The following is a 22891-nucleotide window of genomic DNA, read 5'->3' as shown; positions in this document are numbered from 1 at the left end:
CATTTAAAGTTGTTTATATTGGAGATTATGGAATGCTAAAAGGCATCTGTTTCGGAATTACCCAGCAACATGGGCAATTCTGTTTTTCTTTGCCTTAGTTAAAAAGGAAAAAATATAATTTTTATCTCAGTGTTTCTAAATGCTCCTGGTTTTGAGATCCATTGATAAACCTTTGGAGTGCTCTTAACTTGTATCTGGGTTTGGAATTGTTTTGTCTGTGCCCTCAAGTATGAGACTGGAGAAAGTAGAGGGAAGGTAATTCTCTCCTGGTACCTGAGCACTAGCAGGCACTGGACCTCGATATCTTGGGCACTTGTCCAGCAGAAACTCTAAACTGTTCTTGACTTGGGTGCAGAAGCTGTTGGAGAAGGAACTGCTGGGTTTTGCCAGTCTGGCTTCATTCTTGCAGCTGGAACTCTCCTATCCCCTCCCCACTGCCCCTTTCTGTGTTATATTTGCTCTAGTTTATTGAAGAGACCCATTTAAGTACTTGATTCTATTTTTATTTCAGCTCTCTAGAAAATGGGATGCTTTAACAAGTGTCACAGTAAAGAGCAGTATCTCTCAGTGTGTATTGACTGTCACATTGTCATCCTGTGATTCCTGAGGAGACCTGGGGACAGCTCTGGCTGCAGACACAGTGGGAAGCCCAGGAAGCTTTTGCTTCTGTTTTGGTTTGTTAAAGCAACACCTGACAGGTGACCATGCCAGAGGCTCTGCAGCACCAGGGTGGAACATGCAAGAGTCAACTTGCACTCAGGAGGAAAACCAGGAATGAACCATCAGGTTAACAGGTGAGATCCTGCTGCTTTCCTCGTGTGCTGCAGGGATCAGAGAGGAGGGCACTTCCAACCATGCAAATTCCTTGTGGCCAAATTCAGTTTGGAAATGTTGGTGTCAATGTTTGGACATGCTCTGCTGTGAGCACTTGGTGTGGGAATGCTCCAAGCCCTGGGCAGGAGTGATGGATGCTCTGCTGCCGCTCCCAGCCACGGTCCTGTCCTGCACTGCTGAGCCCCTGCTGGAGCTGGCCCTGCTCCTGCAGAGGGAGGGGGTGGATCTGATCCCCAGCTGTGACAACAGACAGCCTGTGCTCCTGCTAGGTGGCATTCTGCCTCCTCTTCCCTCCTGCCCCAGTGTTTGTGCAGTGCCTGGGTGAGCAGGCCTTAAGACATTGACAAAATACAACATTTGTTCTGCTTGGAGCTTAGCATCAACTCCAAACAGTTAAGTTTCCTTGCTACCAGTTGAATTCTTCCTTGCTGTCCATAAAATCTTTTTGGCTTTTAAAAATAATCTGTGTAATCTTGAAGTATGATGGATATTTGGGTTCCATTTACAGTATAAATTAGGAATGCTGTGGTCTTTCTCTTTTGACTTGTTTGCTTTTATACCAGAAAAGTATTTAACTGGCTTGTTTTCAGCAATCAAGTGAGGTTTTGGTATCTGGAAACATTATGAAAGTGGAATTGCTGAGTTTCCTATGGAAATAACATGTATCCCAAGTTACCCCTTTCCATCTACTCACTGCAGTTCTGGCTCAAACAAGCTTTGGTTGAGTGTCAGACATTTTAGAGAGAAACCAAAATAACTCAATTATGAGGTCAATTACTCCTGATGGTGGTGGTGCTATGGGTGAGTCATGCAAGGCCTGATTCTTCCATCAGTCTGTAGAACAGTCCCTTCTGAGCTATTAAATGTTCTGGAGTATCAAATTCTGCTATCCGGCCATTTTCCAACACTAAAATCCTGCGAACATTAAAAGAAGTGTAAGTTTGGGAGATTATACCAGCACCTATGATAAACTCACTAATTTTTACTTAGTTTTAAAGTGAGTTTCAGTACTTGCTGGTTATTCAACCAAGCTTTCCAACAGCTTTTCAGCTGGAAACAGTGCTGGGATAGAAAGGGTTTCTGATGAGTGACTGTTCAAGTGCTGAGTTTGGGAGGAGGGGTTTTTGCAGCTGAGACTGGAGTGAGATTTGTGAAGAGATATTGGGTGTTTTAGTGTCACAACTCTCAGGTGACCAAGGAGCTGTAGTCATGGTTTTGCTGTCAGTGGGGGGGGGAGGGCTGTGACACAGCAGGAAAGGCACTTGGTGGGAGTAAAGGATCTCTGATTAACCTGCTGGTGCCCTGCTGCTTTAAGAGAGATCCTCCAAATTCTAAAGCAAAGCTTGGAGGTTTAAACACGAAGAGGACAGAAATGGAGTTGCTGTTCAGCACCGCAGTGGGGTGTCAGTCCCAGCAGCTGCCTGAGTGCTCCCCTGCTCAGAGATGTCCTTCCTTACCTGTCACAGTCCAGCACGGTGCTCACCCGGTGAGCGATTGTCAGCACGGTGCTGTCTCTGAACTGAGTCCTCAGCATGGACTGAATCTGGACATCAGTCTCTAAATCCACTGCTGCTGTGGCCTCATCCAGAACAAGGATTTTGGCTTTCTGCAGGAGTGCTCTGGCCAGGCAAACCAGCTGTTTCTGACCAGTGCTGTAAGTAAGAAGAGAGATGGTAAACTGAAGCCAGTAGTCACTTTTCCTTGGGGTCAGAACAGATGATTCATTTGAAATCAATAATGAAAAGGTGATTGTTCCCTTTCTCTGAAAGGGTGATTGAGGTTGGTGGCACTGCAGCTAGGTAACAGCATGAAACAGCCTGAGGAAGGGAGGGGAAGGTATTGCTATGGCACCCGGAAGAGCTGCACTTGGAACAGACTGCAGGGATTTAGGTACTGCACAAATACAAACCACCACAATGATTAAGTCTGAAAGGTCTTCCTTAGTGTGTTAGGGTTGATTTTGTGCTGCTAAACAGGACAGTAGTGCAGCAATTTTCAGTCTGGCCATCGTTAATGATTTTTTTTTAAAGGAATTAGCCTCCTTATCCAACCAGCTCTGTTCTTCTAGCCCAGGGGCTGGCACTGCCCTGCCACTGTCTTTCTGCAGATAAAGGTACCTTAGGTTTTCCCCTTGGTCAGTGCACTTATATTCCAGCTGCTCTGGCAAATCTGCAGCAAAGTTCTTGAGCTGAGTCAGTTCCAAAGCTGTCCAGATGTCTGCATCAGTGTATTGGTTTAATGGATCGAGATTCATTCTTAGGGAGCCAGAAAACAAAACTGGATCCTGAGCACAGAGACAGTACAAACAACTCCTGAAATGAATTATAAAAATGAGCTCTTGGGTCCTGCCTGCTGGGTGGGAATCTGTGGCTGATGTTGTATTGAATGGCAGATGAACACAGCATGGAGGTTATTTCCAACTTGGAAATTGCTGAATGTCCCTCCTCTCACAAAATCTTTATAAACCCTTCCCAGGTGTTCAAGACACTGCTCAAGGATTTTGGAAATGAGTTTCATACCTGGGGAATGACAGTGATCTTGCTTCTGAGGTCATGGAGACCTAGTTGGGCAATGTCCTGTCCATCGATGAGGATGGCTCCTTCTGCAGCTTCCACCAGTCGCAGCAAGCCCACAGCAAGGCTGGATTTCCCAGCTCCTGTTCTGCCAGTTATGCCAATCTGAAAAGTGCAATGGCAGGACTTTAGTTTTCATGTTGATTCTTTCTCACACAAACATGTCATGTAGTTCCTCTTGGCCTTTTGATGGGAGACAGCTTTGCACAGATCAGATCTTTAGGGCTGTTTGTGATTCCTATGGTCTGGCAATACTTTCTTCAAATGGAAGCATTTATAGCTCACAATTGTTTTGTATGAAAAGGAATCACAAAAGCCTTTGAAGGGAAGAATAATTACAAGACTTAGCAGTTTGAACAGGGCCGTGATGTAGAACTAGACTGAAAAAGTGGAATTCCTTTGCTGTAATAAGCTGGACAAGGTGTGCAGTGTGGAAGATGGGCTCCTGCTTTCCTGCAGCTGCCAGGTTGCTGTAGCTGGGTGCAAGCAGGGGCTGGGTGCCCTGGATCTGGTCAGTGCCCAGCACTGCTCACACAGCTGGAGGGGTTTTTTACCTTCTCGTGCCCGTTGATGGTCACACTGACACGCCTCAGTGCTAACTCCAAACCTGGCCTGTAGCACAGGCTGTAGTTTCTAAATTCAATCCTTCCCTCAGTGGGCCAAACTTGCCCTTGAAGTTTGCCATTCAGAGTCCAGGGTGCCTGAAGAGATAGAAGCAAACAGCAGTGTTGAAGGCTGATTTAAATTACCAATTGCGTGGCAATTAAATTACCAATCAAGTGGCAATACTGGAATGGGGAGCTCCTGAAGACACCTGTGCCAACTGCCCCCCAGTCTTTTTGCAGTTTCCAAACCACAAAAAGGCCTCTGAGTTTCATACTGCAGATGTTGTTTTTACTTTATCCAAAGATACTGGTCGAATTTTCTTTACTGAAAATGGAGATGAACGTTTGCTTGCATGTCAGAGTTCTGACATTGAGTGGTTCAATAATAAAAATTTATATGCCCCTATAAACAGGACTGTGAAAGCCTCCTCTCTCAGGGCAGCACATGGAGATATAATTTTAATGATTACAGAACAAAAATTACTGCACTGGAGACTTTTAGGAGTTAAAAGGCTATCTAGGAGCCATTACTTATCAGTGAGTTGCATCTGAAGTCACATAATAAATACTCCAAATATGGGCAGGAAATGTCTCATTCCATGAGTGTTAACAAGTGAAGCTATTTTAATGGCAATCCAGTCCATAACTGTCTTAAGGAAATAATGATCAGAGGTTATAAAACAACTCTAGTCAGTTGGATAAACTCCAAATGCTGTAGTTCTTTAAAGGAAACATGACTGGCCTTTTAGAAGGGGAAAACTAGAGATTTTTTCAGCTGGAACTGAAAAGTTATTCATTGAGTTTGCAAAGATGTTCAGCCCCTTCTGGTAAGGTCAGTAGTGGATTAGCTACCTCCTTAGGAGTCCTCAGGTATTCTCTCAGTCTCTCCACAGAAACAGTGTTGTTCTCTACTTCTGTCCAGGAGCGAACCATCCAGTTCAGAACACCAGTTATCTGCACAGTGGAAAAGAAGCATTAGGGCAGATAAAATGAGCCCTGACCTGTGCTCAGGAGATACCTGGTACTTTGTCTTAGTGTTTATTTCTAAGGATCTCCTCATCAGCTAATTATATCAGAAATTAGATTGCATCAGAAATCCTTAAGATGCTAAAGTGAAAGCCAGGTCCTGCCACAGCCCTTTCAGCATGTTTATAGAGAATTAAATGCTACTGACTTGGATGCTAAAAGATGGTGTAGCTATTTCTTAGGCTCTTGTGCAACTAGTCTACAAGCAGGTAAGACAGGTTCTGAAGACCTTGCTTCAGCTGCCCAGGGCTTGCTTTGACTTAGATCTTGAGTTTAGGTGCAGGAAGAAGAAGATGGCCCATACATGTGTTTATGAGGTTCTTTCCCTAAGGGGCCATGTGCTCCAGATGCTCTGGATTTCAGCAATGACAGCAGGATTTGGTAGGAAAAGGCATCTAAAAAGGCACAGAAAGAATTCATAACAGAAATTAAAATGCAGTTGCTTTTGATAAAGGCAAGCATGGTATTATTTCCCCACTGGGTTACCTGTAGGGCACAGGAAAGGGAGAAGCCAGCAGTTCCTGGGCTGAGCTGTGTCCTGCCCACGGCTGCAAACAGGGCTGCAAACAGCACGATGCCATTGCCCAGGAACTCCAGGTTTGTAGCAAGCCACCTGCAGGAGGAGGGGAGCACACAGCTGTTGCTGGGTGCCCTCTCCCTTTCTCCCAAAACATGATTACTTTACAGAACACTCATGGAGCTGCTGGGCAGATTTGTACCTGTCAGCAACAGCTCCTGGGAAGCAAATTCGCTGGTTCTCATCCACTAGGGAATTGCTCTTTGAAATAAACCTCTGCTGGTCTTTGTGAGCACGGATCACACTGCTGCCTTGGAAGGTTTCTGAGATGTGGGAGTAGATGGGTGACCTGCTGGCAGCCTCCATGCGCCTCAGCTGGCAGGAGGTGCTGACGTAGAAGTGCTGGTACGAGGGGAAAGGAAGGGAAAGTCATTAGAAGGCTCATGCCTCCACAGAGGTACTCCAGAGGAAATTTGGGAAGGCCTCAACAAGTGCAATAGTATGCACTGTCCTCATGTTACAAAACCTTAGGTGCATGTAGGAGATGCCCCTAAAAGATGAACCAGTGTTCCTGTTATGTCTTGTCTTTATTAGGAATAACCCTGTTGTTGGGGCAAAGGAGCCAGGATGCTCTGAACCCACAAAACCTCTACACAGCTTCTCCTGCAGCTGAGCCCTTTGCTTGATGGAGAACAGAGATGTACTTGCCCCTCCCTAATGCTCAGTCTTGCCTGGAAAATATGGATATATTAAAAAGTAGTGTAGGAATTCTGCTGGAAAGGAAAAATGCTCTTGGTCTTCACGTCATTCACACTAATGGAGATGAGGGATATAGCCTAGGTAGGATTTGTTTTAGACATGAGAAAAACACAAGCCTGTTTGTGAGGGCTCTGGGGTGCTTTGGAAGGCTGAGGTGATGTGGGAAAGGGACTGACATCACTCTTGCTCAGAAGCAACTTGAGATGATGCAACTGATTTCTGCATGCCTTCACTCCCAAGAAATGGAAGGAGGCTTTCTGCAGGGCCATGGCTGTGCTGCTCAGCCTCTCCTGTGTGTGTACCTCTGAGCTCCTACCTGGAATGCTGCATAAAGAACAGTCAAGGGCACTATGGCCATTGCTGCCCATGGTGTAGCCACCACAATCACCAGGTAGATCTCCAGTAAGTTGAACAAGAATCCCAGCACAGACTTGAGCTTGTCAGGGATGACAGAATCAACAGCATCCATGTCTCTGGAGAAGCGGTTCAGCAGGTGTCCAATGGGAGTTTGCTCAAAGAAGAGCATTGGGGATCTCATGACATTGCTCAGCAGCTGCAGGAAGAGCTGGTGTGAGGCTAACACGCCCCCCAGCAGCACTGCTGCTGTGCAGGCAAACCTGCCAAGGGCTGTAAGAGAAAAGAAAATATTATTTCTAGGTCTGAACAAACCCACCTTGGAGTTCTCCTTAGCAAGATGGTGGTTTCCAGTTACTCCTGTGAATGCTGCACCAGTGTGCATTCAGGAAGGTGCAACAGGAATTAAACCTCTCTCTAGCAGGAATTAAATCAAGCCTCAGAGTTGCAGGGTAAGCTGCCCTTTCTGTAGGGTAGTTACTGAGTGGCCAAAGACCTTCTAAGCCAGCTTGATCGGGGGCATGGATTCAGGAACTCAAACATGCAGGACAAATTATTCATTCATCACAAAATAAGCTTGAATGGGATTACTTTAAATTGCTCAGTGATATTTTTTCTTTTTAAATAGAGTGACCAGAAGAATGGTGGCTATTTAAAAAGAAAAATATAAAGAAATGTAGAAGTCCACAAGTTTCTCTTCTTTTCTCTTTGATGTGACATAAGCCAAGATTTCATTCAGTGTAGCAGTGTGGGGAGGCAACAATTCAGCATGGAGAAGAGCCCCCACTTGAACTTTGATATGATTAATTTATGCTGGAAGGATGAAAAGAGATAAAAGATGAAAAGAGCTTTAGGGCTGGGGCCAAAAGCCCAGGAAGCTGAAAGGCCAAGAGTATGCACTGGTTTGTATTCTGAGAACACATCCTGGATATGGGACAGGGAGGTGGGAATACAGATAATTAGATGAGCAACTTCAACACACCTTGAACCACTCCTAAAGCACCAAAGACTCCAAGTCTGAGCTCTGTGTGCTGCTGTGTCCCGTTGCGCACGGGGTCATCTGCCCAGAGGCTGAGCCAGTAGCCCCGGGAGAAGGCCACGGCCTGCTGGCAGGCGAAGGACAGGAGCACGTACGCAGCCAGCGCCCGGCCTGCCGCCTGCAGGTAGGCTCTGTACACCCCAGCTCTGACCTGCAGAGACACGTGGGCAGAAAGAGGAGGAGAGAAGGTTGGTAGCTAAAAAAAGCAGCTCTGAAGCAAGGAGTGATTTATAATGGGATTTCTCAGTGATATGTCACAGTAACCGTGTTGATTCTTGTTTTGTTTTCCTCATGGATGAATAACGAAGGCAGTTAAAGAAATGACTAATGAATGGTTATTATCAATGGATGAATGTTATGCAATAGGCTCACGTTACTTCTGGAATACATATAAGGCTTTCTTTATGTCAGGCAGTGGTTTTCATGTGTGCTGGTGTGAGACAGAACTGTCATGTTCACACTGGGTGCTCATGTGACCTGCTGATCAGGAGAGGTGAGGAGATCCCAGCCTGGATAGAGCTGGGGTTCCATAAAGAAAAAGCTGCCTCTTTTGGAGTTTCTGACTTCTTGCTCTCATTTCTTAGTACAATATGTCCTTGTCTCAGTTACAGGGCACACTTGAACAGCTCAGCTGACTGCCCTGGCTCTGGTTTAGCTGAGGCAGAGAGCTGGCCTGCCTGCCTTGGGTGTGTTATCCCCATGGAATGTGTCCTTGCCTCTACAGGAAGGTGCTGTGCTTACCCTGCCGTGCTGAGTTCTCTCTGCCCTGGTTAATCCTCCACTGGTGGCTGCAGGACTGGTGCAGTCTGGGCTCCCAGGAATGGTCTCCCTTCCCACAGCAGATTTTACTGAATCACCACTTCATGAAGAAAACAAAAATCCTTTCAATTTTCAGCCACCCATCCACGCTTAAATCCATGCCTATTTTGAAGGCTGCAGTTTTCAGGCTCCTCCAGTGTCCCCAGCCACTGTCCATGTTTGTCACAAGGACTGAGCTCTGTCAAGCTACTGAGCAGAAAAAAGCATTACTCTGAGGATGGTTTGGGATCAGCCTGACCTTACAGCCCCACAGGGAAGTGACCAGCAACCAAATGTATCAAGGAGCCTGTACTTGAGCTCTGTCCTGCCTCCTTGTGAAATACAGAAGTCAACTTCCACATTCAAGAGCAGGTTTTTACCTATTATTGAGTTTTGCTTGTTTGCTCTTGTTATTTATTTACAGATCAATCCCAAACCTGCATCATACTCAGTAAGAGCCTCTATGTAGGCTTATATGGGCTTTTGGAGTGAATTCTTCAATATCTGAGACTGCTTTAAGCTTACCTGAGGGGTTTCTCCTGAGATGGACCATTTCCAGTGGTGATAGTGCCTTTAGTGTCTCTCATAGCTGTGAAATAAATGTATTTTTTTCTAAATGCTTTAGAATCCTGTTTTGTCCTATACAGCCTTTGAAAGACTGGTAATATATGGAGGAAAGATTAATTTTTAAAAATTGATTCTAAAGAAATATCAAGGTGAAGCTTGAAGAATAGCACATACAGTGATTAATAGTTTACTGCTTGATTATTGTCTACTAATATGGATTCAAGAACCAGTTTTGAGGTGATGAGTCAGCTGATTTGATAGCCATATTTTTCCACACAAAATTTCCATTTTTACACAAAGCAACACCTTACTGTGATTGGATCTCAGCTTTAAATGTCTGTAATAAAACAGATGTGATATGAAGGGAACAATTGACTGATAGACCTAGGAAGAATGATTCCAACCCATCTGGGTTACCTGCAAAACCAGCAGGTGGCTTCTCTTCTGCAGTAATGTGTGAATGGAGAAAATCTGCAAAGGCTCCATTTCTCTGTAGAAGTTCTTGGTAGGAACCAGTTTCTGAGATCATTCCATCCACCAGAAAAACAATGTTGTCCACTTGAGGCAAAATGTTAATTGTGTGAGTCACCAGCACACGAGTCTGCTTGAATAAAGAAGGAGCACTTACAATTGTTCTGCTGTCAGTACTGGTATCAGTATTTCAGGATCAAATTTAAGCCTCAAAAAGTCATCAGCCTGAATGGAATTAAAGGGTATTTCCTTTTATTTACATTTCTGAGCATTTTTGCACAGATAATTGGAGGAAAGGATGTAAGAAAAGTAATTCTTCCCTAGATAAATTGGCATATTCTGCATTTCTAATATACAGTCAAACCCTTTGAGTACACCTTATGTCTGACACACTATTCTTAGGAAGTCACTCCGTTTCAATACAATAATTATATTCTGATACTTGCAACCAATCTCATGGAGAGAAAGGTATTTATAATCATAATGTTTGTTTTAATTGGACTTTGTAATGCAAGAAATTGCCTTCTTCCTGTTTCCCTGCTATAATGTGAAACTGAATCAAGTGTTTCTAGGCAATTTGTAGTATGAATCCAAAAGAGCTGCCCTAGCATTCCTTCTCATGTAACCATGTTTATTATCCAGATAGCTTGACAGCAGAGGAATACCCAGGAAAAACAAAACACAACCAATGCAAAAAGAATGGAGAAGTGTTTAAGTGATGAACATTTGGGTGATGAGAAGTGTACACGTGCCCCTGAACTATTCAAAAGTAATGGGATTAGACATGATGGTGATAGAATTTGGAGATCAGGCATCTCCTCTGAACTGTGCTAGAAGTAAATCTCAAAAGGTGGGAAGGATGTCCACAGAAGACCAAAGAACTGTAAACTTGCTGTGAAAGTAAGGCTGGCACTAGGCATGTGGTTTGCATGAGGATAAAGACAGCCTTCCTCCTTCGGAATGAGATGCCCTGCAGGATTTGCAGGTGCTGTGTGGCCTGCAGAGGTTCCCCAGTTCCCCTGATGCCACTGCAAAAAAGCGTTTGTGAATTTGATAAACAGAGCAACCCACCCTACTGGAAACATTTTGGGGGCTCTGCTGATCAGAGACATTGTGCAATTGTTTATAGTTCAGGTTCATACACACCTTGTCCTTCAGTAAACCATTGGGTCCAAGAACATGTTCAAAAATGTGCTGCCCAACGTGGGCATCAACAGCTGACAGGGGATCGTCGAGCAGGTAAATCGAAGCCTTCTGGTACACGGCCCGAGCAAGATTCACTCTCTGCTTCTGCCCTCCAGACAGATTGATTCCCTAGGAAATATATTGACTCTGTTCATTTCAAAGCTACAGCATATTTCCCAACTGCTGACTTCCTTTTACACTGATGTTTTACGACTTCCTTATTTTTAAATCAGTGTACCTCCCTTGCTCCCTCCCTCGAAAGAGGGCTCTTGCAGAGGCAGAGTCTCTTGAACAACTCTTTCCTGCAAAAGAGCACCCAAGAATAACCTGGATGTGTTGATTTTTCTCTTAAACATCTCTTATTTCTCTGGTTAGGCTGTCAGAAATGGGCTTAAATTAAATTAAATCATGGCCTAACTTTCCAGAAATTCCTGAGCACCTGCCTCTTGTGAGTTTAGGTTTTGTTGTGTTTTCATCACAGCTCCCAAAGTTGTAGTTACTCAGGGGTAGATGTTTTCAGCAGGACACTTGAAGTTGTAGCTACTAAGGGAAAAGTTGGCCAAAACATAAACCCAAGGCAGTACCTTTTCTCCTATTTCACTCTTCTGCCCTGCAGGGAAGGTCTCCAAATCAGGGTGCAGTGCACAAGCCTCTGTCACTCTATTGAACCAGGTTTCATCCATCTCTTTCCCAAACAGAATATTATCTTCCACTGAAGCATTTAAAACCCAAGCTTGCTGGGGGACATAAGCTGCAGTGTCCTATAAAAGTGGAAGAATGTTAGCAAACTTTTCCATAAGCTCAACTTGACACTGTGAGAACCCATCTTTGAAGAAAAGCTCTCCCAGTTGTGGAAATCTGGAATGATCATCAGCACTGACAATTCTCAGAAGGCTTTACAAAATATGAGTGCACTGTTATTACTTACAGGGGAGTGAATAGAGGTGCAAGTACAGGATGCAATTTACCAGGATGACACTTCAGCTCACTGTCAGAGGGAGAAATAGAACTGAATCATTGAAATATTGTTCCAGTTCCTATTCACAAAGTTCAGGTTCATATGAGAAGTCTGCAGTGCTTTCAGATAACTAAATGTGGACTGATACATACAGCCTGTGTTGAAATTCAGCACTAAATGGGTTTTCCTCAGGTAACTGATGCTGTGGTTCATACCTTACAGTTCCTGAAAACAGCCTAATTAGAAGCAAATGCTGAGGGGAAAATTCACCTTCATGGTCACGCAGCCCTCGGTGGCCTCCAGCTCGCCCAGCACCGCTGCCAGCAGGGAGGACTTGCCAGCACCCACCTGACCAACCACAGCCAGCAGAGAGCCCTGGGGCACGCTGAGCTCTATGCTGGGGGAAAAGATCAGTCTCTTAGCACATTTTAGATACTCTTTCTGAAAGCAAATAATTGTATTTATTATCAAAATTCTTGCTATTGTTTGGTATGTATTGAGTAAATCCCCAATTCCATCCCTTCAGACACCTCCAAACAGGAAGTCTTCACCCACATCCCCATCTGAGTTTCATATCCTCACTCTGGAGATGGGCTAGCCCAAAGCACTGGATGTAGAACACTCTTGAACATCAGAACCTTTCAAAGCTCTTCTTTTCTAAAATGTCAATTCCTTTTGCAATAAGCATGTAGTGATGTCATATATGATATCTGCATTCCATCTGTTCTACTTTTTTGCCTTAAATCACTGTAATTTCATATTTGGCAAGAAAACTGTATAAAGAAATATACATATAATGCCATATAATAAGGCAACATCCAGATACCGGCACCTTCCCATTTATGTGCTCCTCAACATAAAAGCAAAATTATGTTTTATCTGCTTTTATAATTTTCAGAATTCAACACTGAATATGAAGCAAACTCAAAACTCTCTGGATATTCCCTGGTTTCACTTAGGCCTTCAGGCATTAGTTCATCCAGCATCCACCCTGACCTACAGTATTGAGGGATGACTAAGGGTAAGTCTGTACCTTCTAAGACAAGGAGAAGTTTGTTTGCTCCAACAAAAAGTCCCATTTCTTATGGTGATACTTGCCTGTACTAAAACATGAAGAGAGACAGACCACTTGTAAATGCAGAGATAGCCACAGAAATGTCCCAATTTATGTGATTTTATGTTTCAATGTGTATTAATGTTACAAAAAATCAACCTTTATGATGAAAAGAAGGGGTATATCACCAGATTAGATTTCATTGTTAGAAATAATGAGGCCAGAGAGATAAAGTGACAGTAAGGGGCAAATATTTTTCTCTTGGCTATGGTAGACACCCTGAGTAGAAGCTGAACAATGGAAACTACTCCTCTTATTTGACAAAAGTGCTAACATAAAAGCTTACCACAGCCAGAAGTGTTTCTGCTTGAGCTCTCAGGATTCAGTTCTTCCAGACTGAGAAAAGCTGCTAAACGGTTTAAGGAAACTTTGGCCTGAAACGAAGCAGCACACAGAAGAAAATAAGATTTAGAGTAGAAAGGGAGCAAAAACCCAAAGTGAAGACTCAGTTTGAAGACCCACTTAGAATACTGAATAGTGCTATGCTGCAGATGCTGTAGCTTAGATGGCCAAAGGCAGCTCTTCCTTATGTTACCTGCCTTTATTTCTACTTAGCTTAGTAAAACCTCCATATCCTTCCCTGTGGTTCTGGTTCAGTGAAATTGGCACTTTCTCATCCAATTTTTCTTGCAATCTTCCCAGTGATTGCTTCTGTACATGAAAATCTGTGACAGTCTTAGAGTGTAAGAGGGAAATGAATTTCCTAATTTCTTACTGAACAGTGAATTGCTTTTTTCTCTGGCCTGGACCAGCAGGGTCTCCCCTATGGAGATTTTGTTCCACCTGTTCTGATTTCTGTGATTAAAAACAGAACTGGAAGCCCCTCTAAGATCTAATGGTGCTTGTGCTGAGCTACAAAAGACTTAGGAGAAATTCTTGTTGACTGTTTTGTCAATATAAAGGAGTCTTTCTGAAAAGCAATGCCACACAGTACCTTTAGCTGCAAGCCCTTGCACGTCACCGTTTCACAGTGGCAATTAAATAGCTGATGTGCAGAGCCCTAAGAAACCCCTGCCTTTACCTGTTAATGGGGATATGTAAAAAACCCCTTATGGCCAAAGGAAGAGGGACAGGGCCTGCAGTTAACCTGGACAGCAGCATTGATGGAGAAGGGCAGGAAGGAGTGGGCAGTGTTGAGGATGTTGATCAGTGTCAAGGACACAAAGGCCTTCTCAGCATCCAGCACGTGTGTGTTGTCCACCAGGGTGTAGACAGCAAACATGACAAAGGTGATCTGAAAGGGAGCAAAGGACAAGCAAACCACTTGCTTCAGAATGATTCAAGGCTGACAGGCCCTTCAAGACTCTGGGACCCATTGGGTTAAATCCAGGCTGTCCCCTCTAGGTGCCTGTCCTGCAGGTACCACAGGCAAAGCTCTGGCATGTTGGTGACAGAACTAATTTTGATCACTGGACGTTTGCTCTGCTTTAAGGAGGTTTTGGTACAGCAGCCACAGCAACTCCTGTGACCTCCAGACAGATATAATCTTTAGCTGTCCATAGGAAAAATCTGTCCAGGCAGGAGTACAAAGGAAAAGGGAAGTAACAGCATATGTTTTATGTGATCCACTCACCAGGAAAGTTGATGAATGGAAAGAAACTAGGGATGCTGAGAAGAGAATCTGAGATTTTTTTAAGGCCTGAAGTTCTTGCTTTCGGATTCCAAATACTTTCTCCATGAAGGTTTTCTCCCAGCCATACAGTTTGATTACTTTAATGTTGCTGAGAATTTCATTGGTGAGTTTGGCCCTCTCATCCTTATGTTTCATCTGGACTTCCTGTAATAAATGTTTGAGTTTTATCATTTAATAGGTTGAATGTTTAATTGTGCAATTATTCTGAAGAAAAATACCTTATTCCTGCCTTCAAGTCCTGAATAAATTTCCCTGCAGTTGATCTGTGTATACTGTTTTGCTTATGACTCTTCTAAGCTGGGAAATATTTTAATTTTCATCTTCAGAGCTTTATTTTTATTGGCAATACATAAAAACAACAGAAAAGTAGGGCAAACATAGTAAAAAGGTTGAACATGGAAAAGCTTACTCTAAATTTCAAGAAATTTTGCAGGCTTCAAATCCTCCTATGTTACTTCAGACAGTCATGGTAAGCATGAATAAATATAACTAATCACATAACTCAGTAAACCACTTCATCTTCATGAAGCCAAATGTACCTGAAACTGACTCCTCTTCTTGGTGATCACAAAATTCAGAGGCAAAAGAAAAAGAAATACGGCAATTGCAGTCAAGGCAGATGGCCCTAGAAGCTGCCAGAGAGAAAAGAAAAGAGAAGGAACTTCTGGTGATGACTAGGCAAGATTGCTTTTCGTTCCCTTGCTTACCTTCCCTCTTATTTGAACTTGTGCATAACAACCCTCTGGCTAAGCCTTTACTGTAATCTTGCTTTTGCCTTTCCAGGGAGTTGTGCTCCTAAGCACTGTGGATTGTTAACTCTCCAAGCCGGATAACTCCTGTCATCAGGCTGTGCTGAATTTATTCGCTCCCTTGTTAGGAACTAGATCGGTGCTGAAGGCAATCCAGAGGCACGCTGGCAATTCAAGCCATTCCCGGCTCTTCTCCTCCATCCCTGGATGCGTTCAGAAGGACATCTTGTGGCTGCCCTGAGTAAGTGACCCCAGACAACACCAGATTTTCCTTCAAAACAAACCCAAACCCTCAACCAAGTATTCTTGCAGCATAAATAGCCCAACTTGTCTGCATGAGGTGAAATGGTGGCATTATCCTGTGCCATTATCTTGGGATAGCTCTTGGATTCCAGGGTTAATAACAGTTATGTATCAACACTTGTTTTTTATGGGTTAGTTACACCTCCCTAGGGATGGCTGGAGAGGGGAGTAACACATAGAGTTACAGGTATTGTCTGCACAAATGGTCTGTGAGCAACAGCAAAGGAAGTGTAATTATGCTCCAACCACATTCAACTTGTTAATGTCATTAGAAAAGGGATGATGACTTCACAACAGTCTGTACCAGGGCTACTGATTTTCACAGTCACAGCATCCTCCCAGGCATGAGGAACAATCCATCCTGGGTAGTAAAGGAAGGCCTCTGGAAAGCTCCTGTGAATCACCTGTCTCTACACTGCTCATGCTTCCATTGGCCAAGAACAGGGACTAAACAACAGGGCTCTTTTGCTGAGAAAATACCATACATTGATTAAAAATTGATCTTTTAGATTGCCATCCATTATTTATAATTCAGGTTTTGCTCTCTCCTTGCTGAACTCCTTGATACATATGAAATTCAAAGTATCCAATACTCTTTCTGAATGGCGTGCTTCAAGCTCTTTCACTGATCTGGTGGTAATCAGGCTTCAGGATGAAGCATGTCAAGTTGCTATTTCAGACCATTCCCCATTAGGTTCTGGGACTGTGCCAAGGAGCTGGAACTGGACTTTCAGCCTACACTGGGCCACCACCTTTTGGATGTAAAGAGAGGTGACAGGAAAATCTGAAGCAGAAGTTCATCAGTCAGCTCACAATAACTATACTCACAGACTCCTAAAAGGGACTGAATGCTGAATACACAGGTGAGAAGATTAACTGAAGGATCAGACAAGGATTCTGTATCAATAAAAATATCTTTCAGAAAGAAAAGTGAATCCACTGTGCTACAGAGCTAAGAAAAATATGGCAATTTCATGTAATTCAAACTAGTAAGTATAATTTTGAAATCTCATTTTTCCTTTGATGTTCAGAATAGAAAGGGATTGATAAATACTGTCATATATTACCTGCCACAAGAAGACAAAGCAGATGATAATTCGAATAGGAGCCAGCCAGGTCCCATTAAAATAGATAATCAGATCCATTAGTTTTTGCACATCAACAGATACCAGATTAACAATTTCACCTGTGGTTACTGCTTTCCTTGAGGCACTTGACATAACCAGGATCTAGACAGGGCAGAGAAGAAAGAAAAGACATTATCAAACAATAGCTTTGGTCAAAAGTCAAACACCATTCTTCTCCTCACAGAGAACAAAGAGAGTGAGAAAAATGTCAAATCCCAGGTATTGAAAGCATGCTGCTACCTGGGCCATGTGACTTCACTTCAAGATGAAGCATTTACTCCTTTTCCCCAGCCATCATCTACAGCATAAGAAAATTCATGTTGATTTTTGCTCTTTCCTTTTCTTGGCTTTTCCTTCATAGGGAAGCTCTAAAAAATGTACCTGCCATGTACTGCTCAGAGATGAGTCTACATCCTAAAACTAGTTTCTAATGACATCTCCCCTGATATTGGTATGGACAATGTACATCATTACTGCTAAGGAAGGGCTAGAATAAAAGCAAAGCTAAAAAAGGAGCTGCAGCCTCACCTTCCTGTACACAAGGCCTGTTAGTGCAGTTCTCAGCCTCAGCCCCAGCACAAGGCACATGTACATGTAGCGCTGCTCAAACAGAGTCTGGAGACAGCCCAGCAGGAACATGCTGAGGGCATAGAAGTAGCCAAGCCAGCTTGGGGCTGCCTGATCTTCAATGAACTTCAGGAAAAGGCTGCAAGACAGAAGCTAAATGTTGCTGAATCCACACAGTACTGATGAATTATCACACACAAAAATAAACTGGCAGAAATACTGGTGATTTTTCTGTATTCTCTCTGGCTGAGGGTTATCAGTGAATAGCAGAAGAATTGGAACATATAACACCCTGATTTTTGAAATTTAGCCACTCAGAATTTTGAGGCAATCTCTCATCTCAGCATTCTCTCTGGGTAGACCTCATTTTCAGTGTTAAGGCTGGCTCCTGATTTGCATGAATCTGTCAGAAATATGTAAAGTGGTAGCTGTAACCTAAGGGAGTCACTGACATTTCCAGAACTTCTCCTAATCTTAATGACTAAGAAAGAATTTTTGCCCATGAAAATATAATGTAATGCAGGTTGGTGTTGTAACAACAGAACGCACAAAGCATTTCATCAACTAACAAAGCTATTTAAGATATGTAGGATGCACAGCTGTGCTCTTCATTAGCCAGGGAACATAGAGCCTTAAGACTACAGGAAGTAGCAAGTGATGTGATATACAGAACCATCAAATAACTCCTGTTCCAGTAATGTTGTCAGATGGCTTGGTGCATCCTGTCTTTCCCACTGCTGGAGCACAGCAGTGCCGACAGTGTGCACAGCTTCACACAGTGGCTTTGGGTCTTCTCCTCCTGACTTGACAGTGGGTTTAGCATAAATGACACCTGAGCTCCCTTCATCACCAAGAGAAAATTTCAAAAGGTCATTGTTTGTATGTCTGTGGGTGCTGACATACACATCTCTGAGCTCATGCACACAGCAATCGTGTACATGGGACAGAAATACATCTTAAATGTGCACATACCTCAGTACCTTCGGGGTGGAGAACAAGAAGACATCACAGATAACTAAGCAGACAGTGCTGAGAAGGAAGTAAGTTCCAAACATGCTCCAAAACATTCTCAGTAAGGGCCCAATCTGACTGTGCTTTGACTCTAGTAGAGCCTCTGTCTCTTCAGCTTCTGCTATACCAGTTTCAGTTTTCTGACCCTTTTTAAATGTAGCAGACTCCATTTTCCTGAAGGAAGAAACAATGAGAAAGTTACCTACAACTGGAGAAAGCTTGGGAATTTTGTATCTTCAAAAAATCACTAAATATCTCACACTGGGTCTCATACCATGTCCAGTATTAAAAGCTCATCAAAAACTGACCCCTCTCACAGTAAGTTAGGTCTGTGCTTCCAGGAATGGAAGGATGTTCTCCAGCAGATTTTAACACTTAAAATCAGATTTTGCACAAAGGGACTCACACAGCAGTACCTGTGAGTGTATTTGTTTACGTCATCTAGAACTGCCCAGCTGAGCCCATGACGTGCTCTTCAGATCAAATACTCACTTCTGAGTTCTGCTGTGACACTTCTTCCACTCTCTTTCTGCCCAGGCAACAATTTCTTTGGAGGAGTCCTGTTTCCTCACTGGCCACAAGTCATCCACCCCCAAGGCCTGCTGAGAGCCCTTCCAGAGGAGCCTGGAGGACACAGACTGCAGTCAGGGGAGCACAGCAGGATCTGTGCTGACAGACTGCGTGTGACTCTTTCAGAACACAGGGGCATCAAGGCAGTGCAGCACAGAGACATCCCAACACCACTCAGGACTGTCCTGTCCCACAACAAACACGAATGTCAGGAACAGCAGCTTTGCTTTGAATCCCTAGGCTATCTTCTGTCAGCACAATGGGGATTTGGAAGTCAGCCCTAACTTCTAGTCCATACTGAGAGTCTTGGGTAGTGGAGTAGAAAGTTCAGTTTAAATTTCTCTGGGCCTCCTGAAAGGCAGATGAGACCTGTTCACAGTGGACATTAAGGAATGTAATTGTTTTACTTCTGAATACTCAGCAGCACACTGGGCCTATGCCCTGTTCACTGTCTTCCCCTTTCCCAGCAGTTGTGACAGCAAGGTCTGGCAGGTAGAGAGGGCTGTGCTTGGTGTACAATCATCTTTTGAGATTGATGAGATCTATTTCAAGACTGGGAGGGCACTGGAGGGGTAGTTGGGAGGCAGAAGAGAATTATCTAGAATCACAAATTTGCATTTTAATCTATTCTGAGAAAAGTAAATTAAATTTTTATAATTTGATCTTGTGGGAATACCTCACAAGAGAAATAATTTAAAGAAATAATTTAAATCTTAACTCCATAAGCTAACTCAGGGCTATTTCCCACTGGCTGCCACCTACACCCTCTCTGATCTCTGATGCTGCTGATTTTTCTGCTATTGTAGCAAAACCACATCTTCTGTTTTCTTACCCAGAGAACCACCAGTATGTGATTTTGGAAAGAAAAGAGCTGCTGGCTTCTGGGCACTGATTCTGATGGGAGAGAAAACACGTGTGATATTTATATAGAAAAGGAAGAAGGGGCATGTGTCAGATGAATATAGTTCCCTTCTGCTCTTCCCCAGGAAAAGCAATCAGTTATCCCCATCCCCATTCATTGAACCAGAGTAAGTGCATTGAGCCTCGAATGGAAGATTTTTAGGAATTTGACTTTGCATAATGTCTCAGATGGAAGAACAAAGAATATAATTGTTCATACCCAAATACATTTATTTTCTTAAGCACAGAGCTTTTCCATATTCATCTCACCAACAGAGTAGTGCAGCACAGGAGAGCAGCACTAGGGGAAGCAATAGAAGCTCTAACCACTGGTTTCGGTGACAAGACACATGAGTATGCATAGGCTTTTAGTTTTGAAAAGCTTACACAGAGGGACAGAGCACTGTTATCCCAAATTCTGCCAGTTACCTTTTAAAACTGTCAGCTTTTTTACAGAATGATGCATCTTACATCACCCAGATAATCATGTGTCTGTGCATCCCCAGACATTTAAAATCCTGTTTCAGCAACGAAGCAAAGCATTAGAAAAAGCTGCCTTATACTTACAGGACTGTTGTCAGCTTTAGAGAAGAAGGGAGGGTAATCAACTAAGCAGAATAACACAAGTTCTCCTAGCACCAGCCCAGTGTAAAGGTAAGTTGTAACATGGTGGAAATGGTCTTGCAGGAAGCCCTAAGGAACAGAATACTGGTGAAAATGAGGTAAGAACCTTCATGTTTAACCAGCAGAGAAAGAGCTTCTCATGCTCTACCTCTGCAAATAAACATCCACCACAAACATAAAGTGTCATGAACCATTTTTCTCATCACATATTTTAAAAGAGGAATTTGATTCTCCCCCTTGCAGTCAGTAAGACAAAACCAGCCCTGTTGTTTAGAGACTTTGTAGTCTGCACATTAAAGGTATGTGATCTCACTTACTCCTTCCAGGGCATGCTGAATTTTGGAACTAAAGATCACAAGTGCAGCCACAAATGAGAGCAGCCAGTAAATCAATAGGACCCCTGAAGACTGGATGCCCATCATTCTTTCTGCTTGGGTAAGGAACAAGGCAAGAACCTGTGAGGAAGTACAAATTTGTCCAAATGAATACCTGGTAATGGAATGCCAAACATTGTTATCAAATTAATGACTACATTAGAGAAAAATCAGTTAGCTTCTTGCCCAAACATTTCAAGATGTTCAGAGTTGCAGTATTGCTCCTAAGAGGCTAACACTGAAAAGCTTTGTGTGCAATTTTGCACCCAAGAATGTCTACAGAGAAGGCAAGTAATAAAATTACAATTGGGCCAACAGGCTCAACCTCAGGAAGGACTGAGGCTATGAAGGTGTAATGACAGAAGGGGAGAACGGGCACTGATTTATTGAACAGAAATCGCATTTCAATCTAAACCATATTAAATCCCATACTGTGGTTCTGAGAAATGAAATCTTGTCTCATTGTTGTGAGACCTCTTTCTAAACCTTACTGAAACCTCAGCTCCTGCCAGGTGTGCTCTGCCCACAGAGTCTGCCCCAGCTCCAACCCCTTGATGTGTACAAATGCACGTGCATCCCCAGCCTTCCACTCCCCATCAGCCAAATTTGTGCTCAGAGACAGCAAGAACCACGGGAAAGACAAGCTCTGTCCCAGGAGGGCTAAGCCTGGCCATCTGCAGACAATCAAGGGAGGAATTACCATTGTGATTCCCACCAGAGCAGGGCTAATGAAGAGTGCTGGAGGCCGTGGGATTCCTTGGCTTTTCTCCCACACCATGAAGAAGACATTAGAAAAACACAATATTACCAGGATTAATCCAAGGACCTGGGCAGAGACAGAAAACACACACTGGAATGAACTGAAATGCTGGGAAAATTTACCAAACTGGATGATCCAAGCTGCCTGGGCAGTAAGACTGGAGGGGTGGAAGATGAAGTCTGGGACAGAGAATGTTATGGGAAGTGTCAGGGAATCAAATGGGAATGCAGAGAAGAAGATCTTATGACATATCTTCCTTTACTTTACTTGATTTATACTGATCTGAGCCAGTAAATATAAAAAAACACCAAACCTGCAGAGATGGATCATCAGGAAAGAATAATTTAGGAAAGTTAAGCTCTGCATCAAAGTTGAGATAATTTAGGACCAAACCCTGTGCTTTACCCTTACCATTTTGGCTTTGAAGATGTGGGACATCCTGATGTAGCCTTTGTTTCTGTGTCGAAGGTACCAGTAATAGAAAGGAAAACAGATCCAAAGATAGGCACAAGGGATCCAGGCAATGATGGAGCTCTCGAAGCACCAGGTCACTCCTGGGATGTTTGTATGCCATGTCTGGTTCCAGTCCTGAAACAGAAACAATGCAGAAGTGAAGAACATGATGCAGAGCAAGGCTGGGGACAGGAATCCCATGACAGAAAGAGGAAGGAGATAATGACTCGCAAACTGTTAGGGGAGATTATCAGCCTTGGGGATGGAAACCCACGCGAGTCCGGACTGATGGACTCACTAGAGCCCTTTCAAAGGTATCTCTGTAGTGGGTCCGGGCTGTGTCCTCACTCACAGCTGAGCACATTTACTGTAGCTGAGCGGTCTGTTCGGCGGCGGGACGAACACCGTTCCGGGGAGGCAAAGTCCGCTCCGCAGCCGCCCCTGAGGGAAACACGGCTGCCCTCATGGCGGAGTGTGGGCCCTCCCCTCAGTGCCGCACCCGCTCCGGCCCCGCGGGGCTCGGGGGCCGCCCGGTGCCGCGGCCTCGTCCCTTCATCCCCTCGTCCCTTCAGCCCTTCATCCCCTCGTCCCTTCATCCCCTCGTCCCCTCATCCCCTCATCCCCTCGTCCCCTCACCGCTCACTCACCCGGGGCGCGGCGGGGCCCGCACTCATGGTCATCCCCTCGTCCCCTCACCGCTCACTCACCCGGGGCGCGGCGGGGCCGTCCCGGGGCCAGCACAGCGCAGTGCCCGCACTCATGGGCGCTCCGCCCGGGACCCTCGGCCGGTGCCCGGCGGCGTTTCCTGGCTGGGCAGAGCTCCGGTCCCGCCGGCTGCCCAGAGCCCCGTCCGGCCGCGCTGGGCCCCGTCCCGCTGCGGCCAAAGTCCGGCCACGGCAGCAGCAGCAGCGCGCTCCCGGAGCCCCCGGGATTGCCGCTTATAGGAGCTCTCTAAGCACAGACAGAGTGTATTTTAGAAAGGATTATGTTTATTCTTTCCATAAATTCTGCACGCCAAGG

At 44.3% G+C, this 22891-nt stretch overlaps 1 protein-coding gene across 1 annotated transcript; it reads right to left on the bottom strand.

Annotated features, from left to right (window-relative positions):
* Positions 1-1366: 1366 nt before the first annotated feature.
* Positions 1367-22337, bottom strand: LOC121350671 (ATP-binding cassette sub-family C member 6-like). Its single transcript, XM_041462186.1, has 31 exons — positions 22275-22337; positions 21830-22006; positions 21359-21484; positions 20602-20739; positions 20228-20353; positions 19593-19654; positions 18683-18814; positions 18152-18364; positions 17141-17318; positions 16553-16714; positions 14973-15065; positions 14374-14577; positions 13888-14034; positions 13087-13174; positions 12720-12789; positions 11957-12083; positions 11313-11489; positions 10690-10857; positions 9490-9676; positions 9031-9094; positions 8449-8566; positions 7651-7858; positions 6631-6941; positions 5758-5957; positions 5525-5651; positions 4865-4966; positions 3962-4108; positions 3354-3512; positions 2952-3118; positions 2292-2486; positions 1367-1749 (listed from the first exon to the last, which is right to left on the bottom strand). Exons 1-31 carry the CDS (start codon positions 22335-22337, stop codon positions 1641-1643), a joined length of 4545 nt encoding a protein of 1514 aa, XP_041318120.1. The 3' UTR covers positions 1367-1640.
* Between the last annotated feature and the right edge of the window lie 554 nt (positions 22338-22891).

The sequence above is a fragment of the Pyrgilauda ruficollis genome, unplaced genomic scaffold (genome assembly GCF_017590135.1).
Source record: "Pyrgilauda ruficollis isolate IOZ18807 unplaced genomic scaffold, ASM1759013v1 scaffold16, whole genome shotgun sequence".
Lineage (NCBI taxonomy): Eukaryota > Metazoa > Chordata > Aves > Passeriformes > Passeridae > Pyrgilauda > Pyrgilauda ruficollis.
Note: the sequence above shows the minus strand (reverse complement) of the source record. Positions and strands in the feature narration are given on the sequence as shown.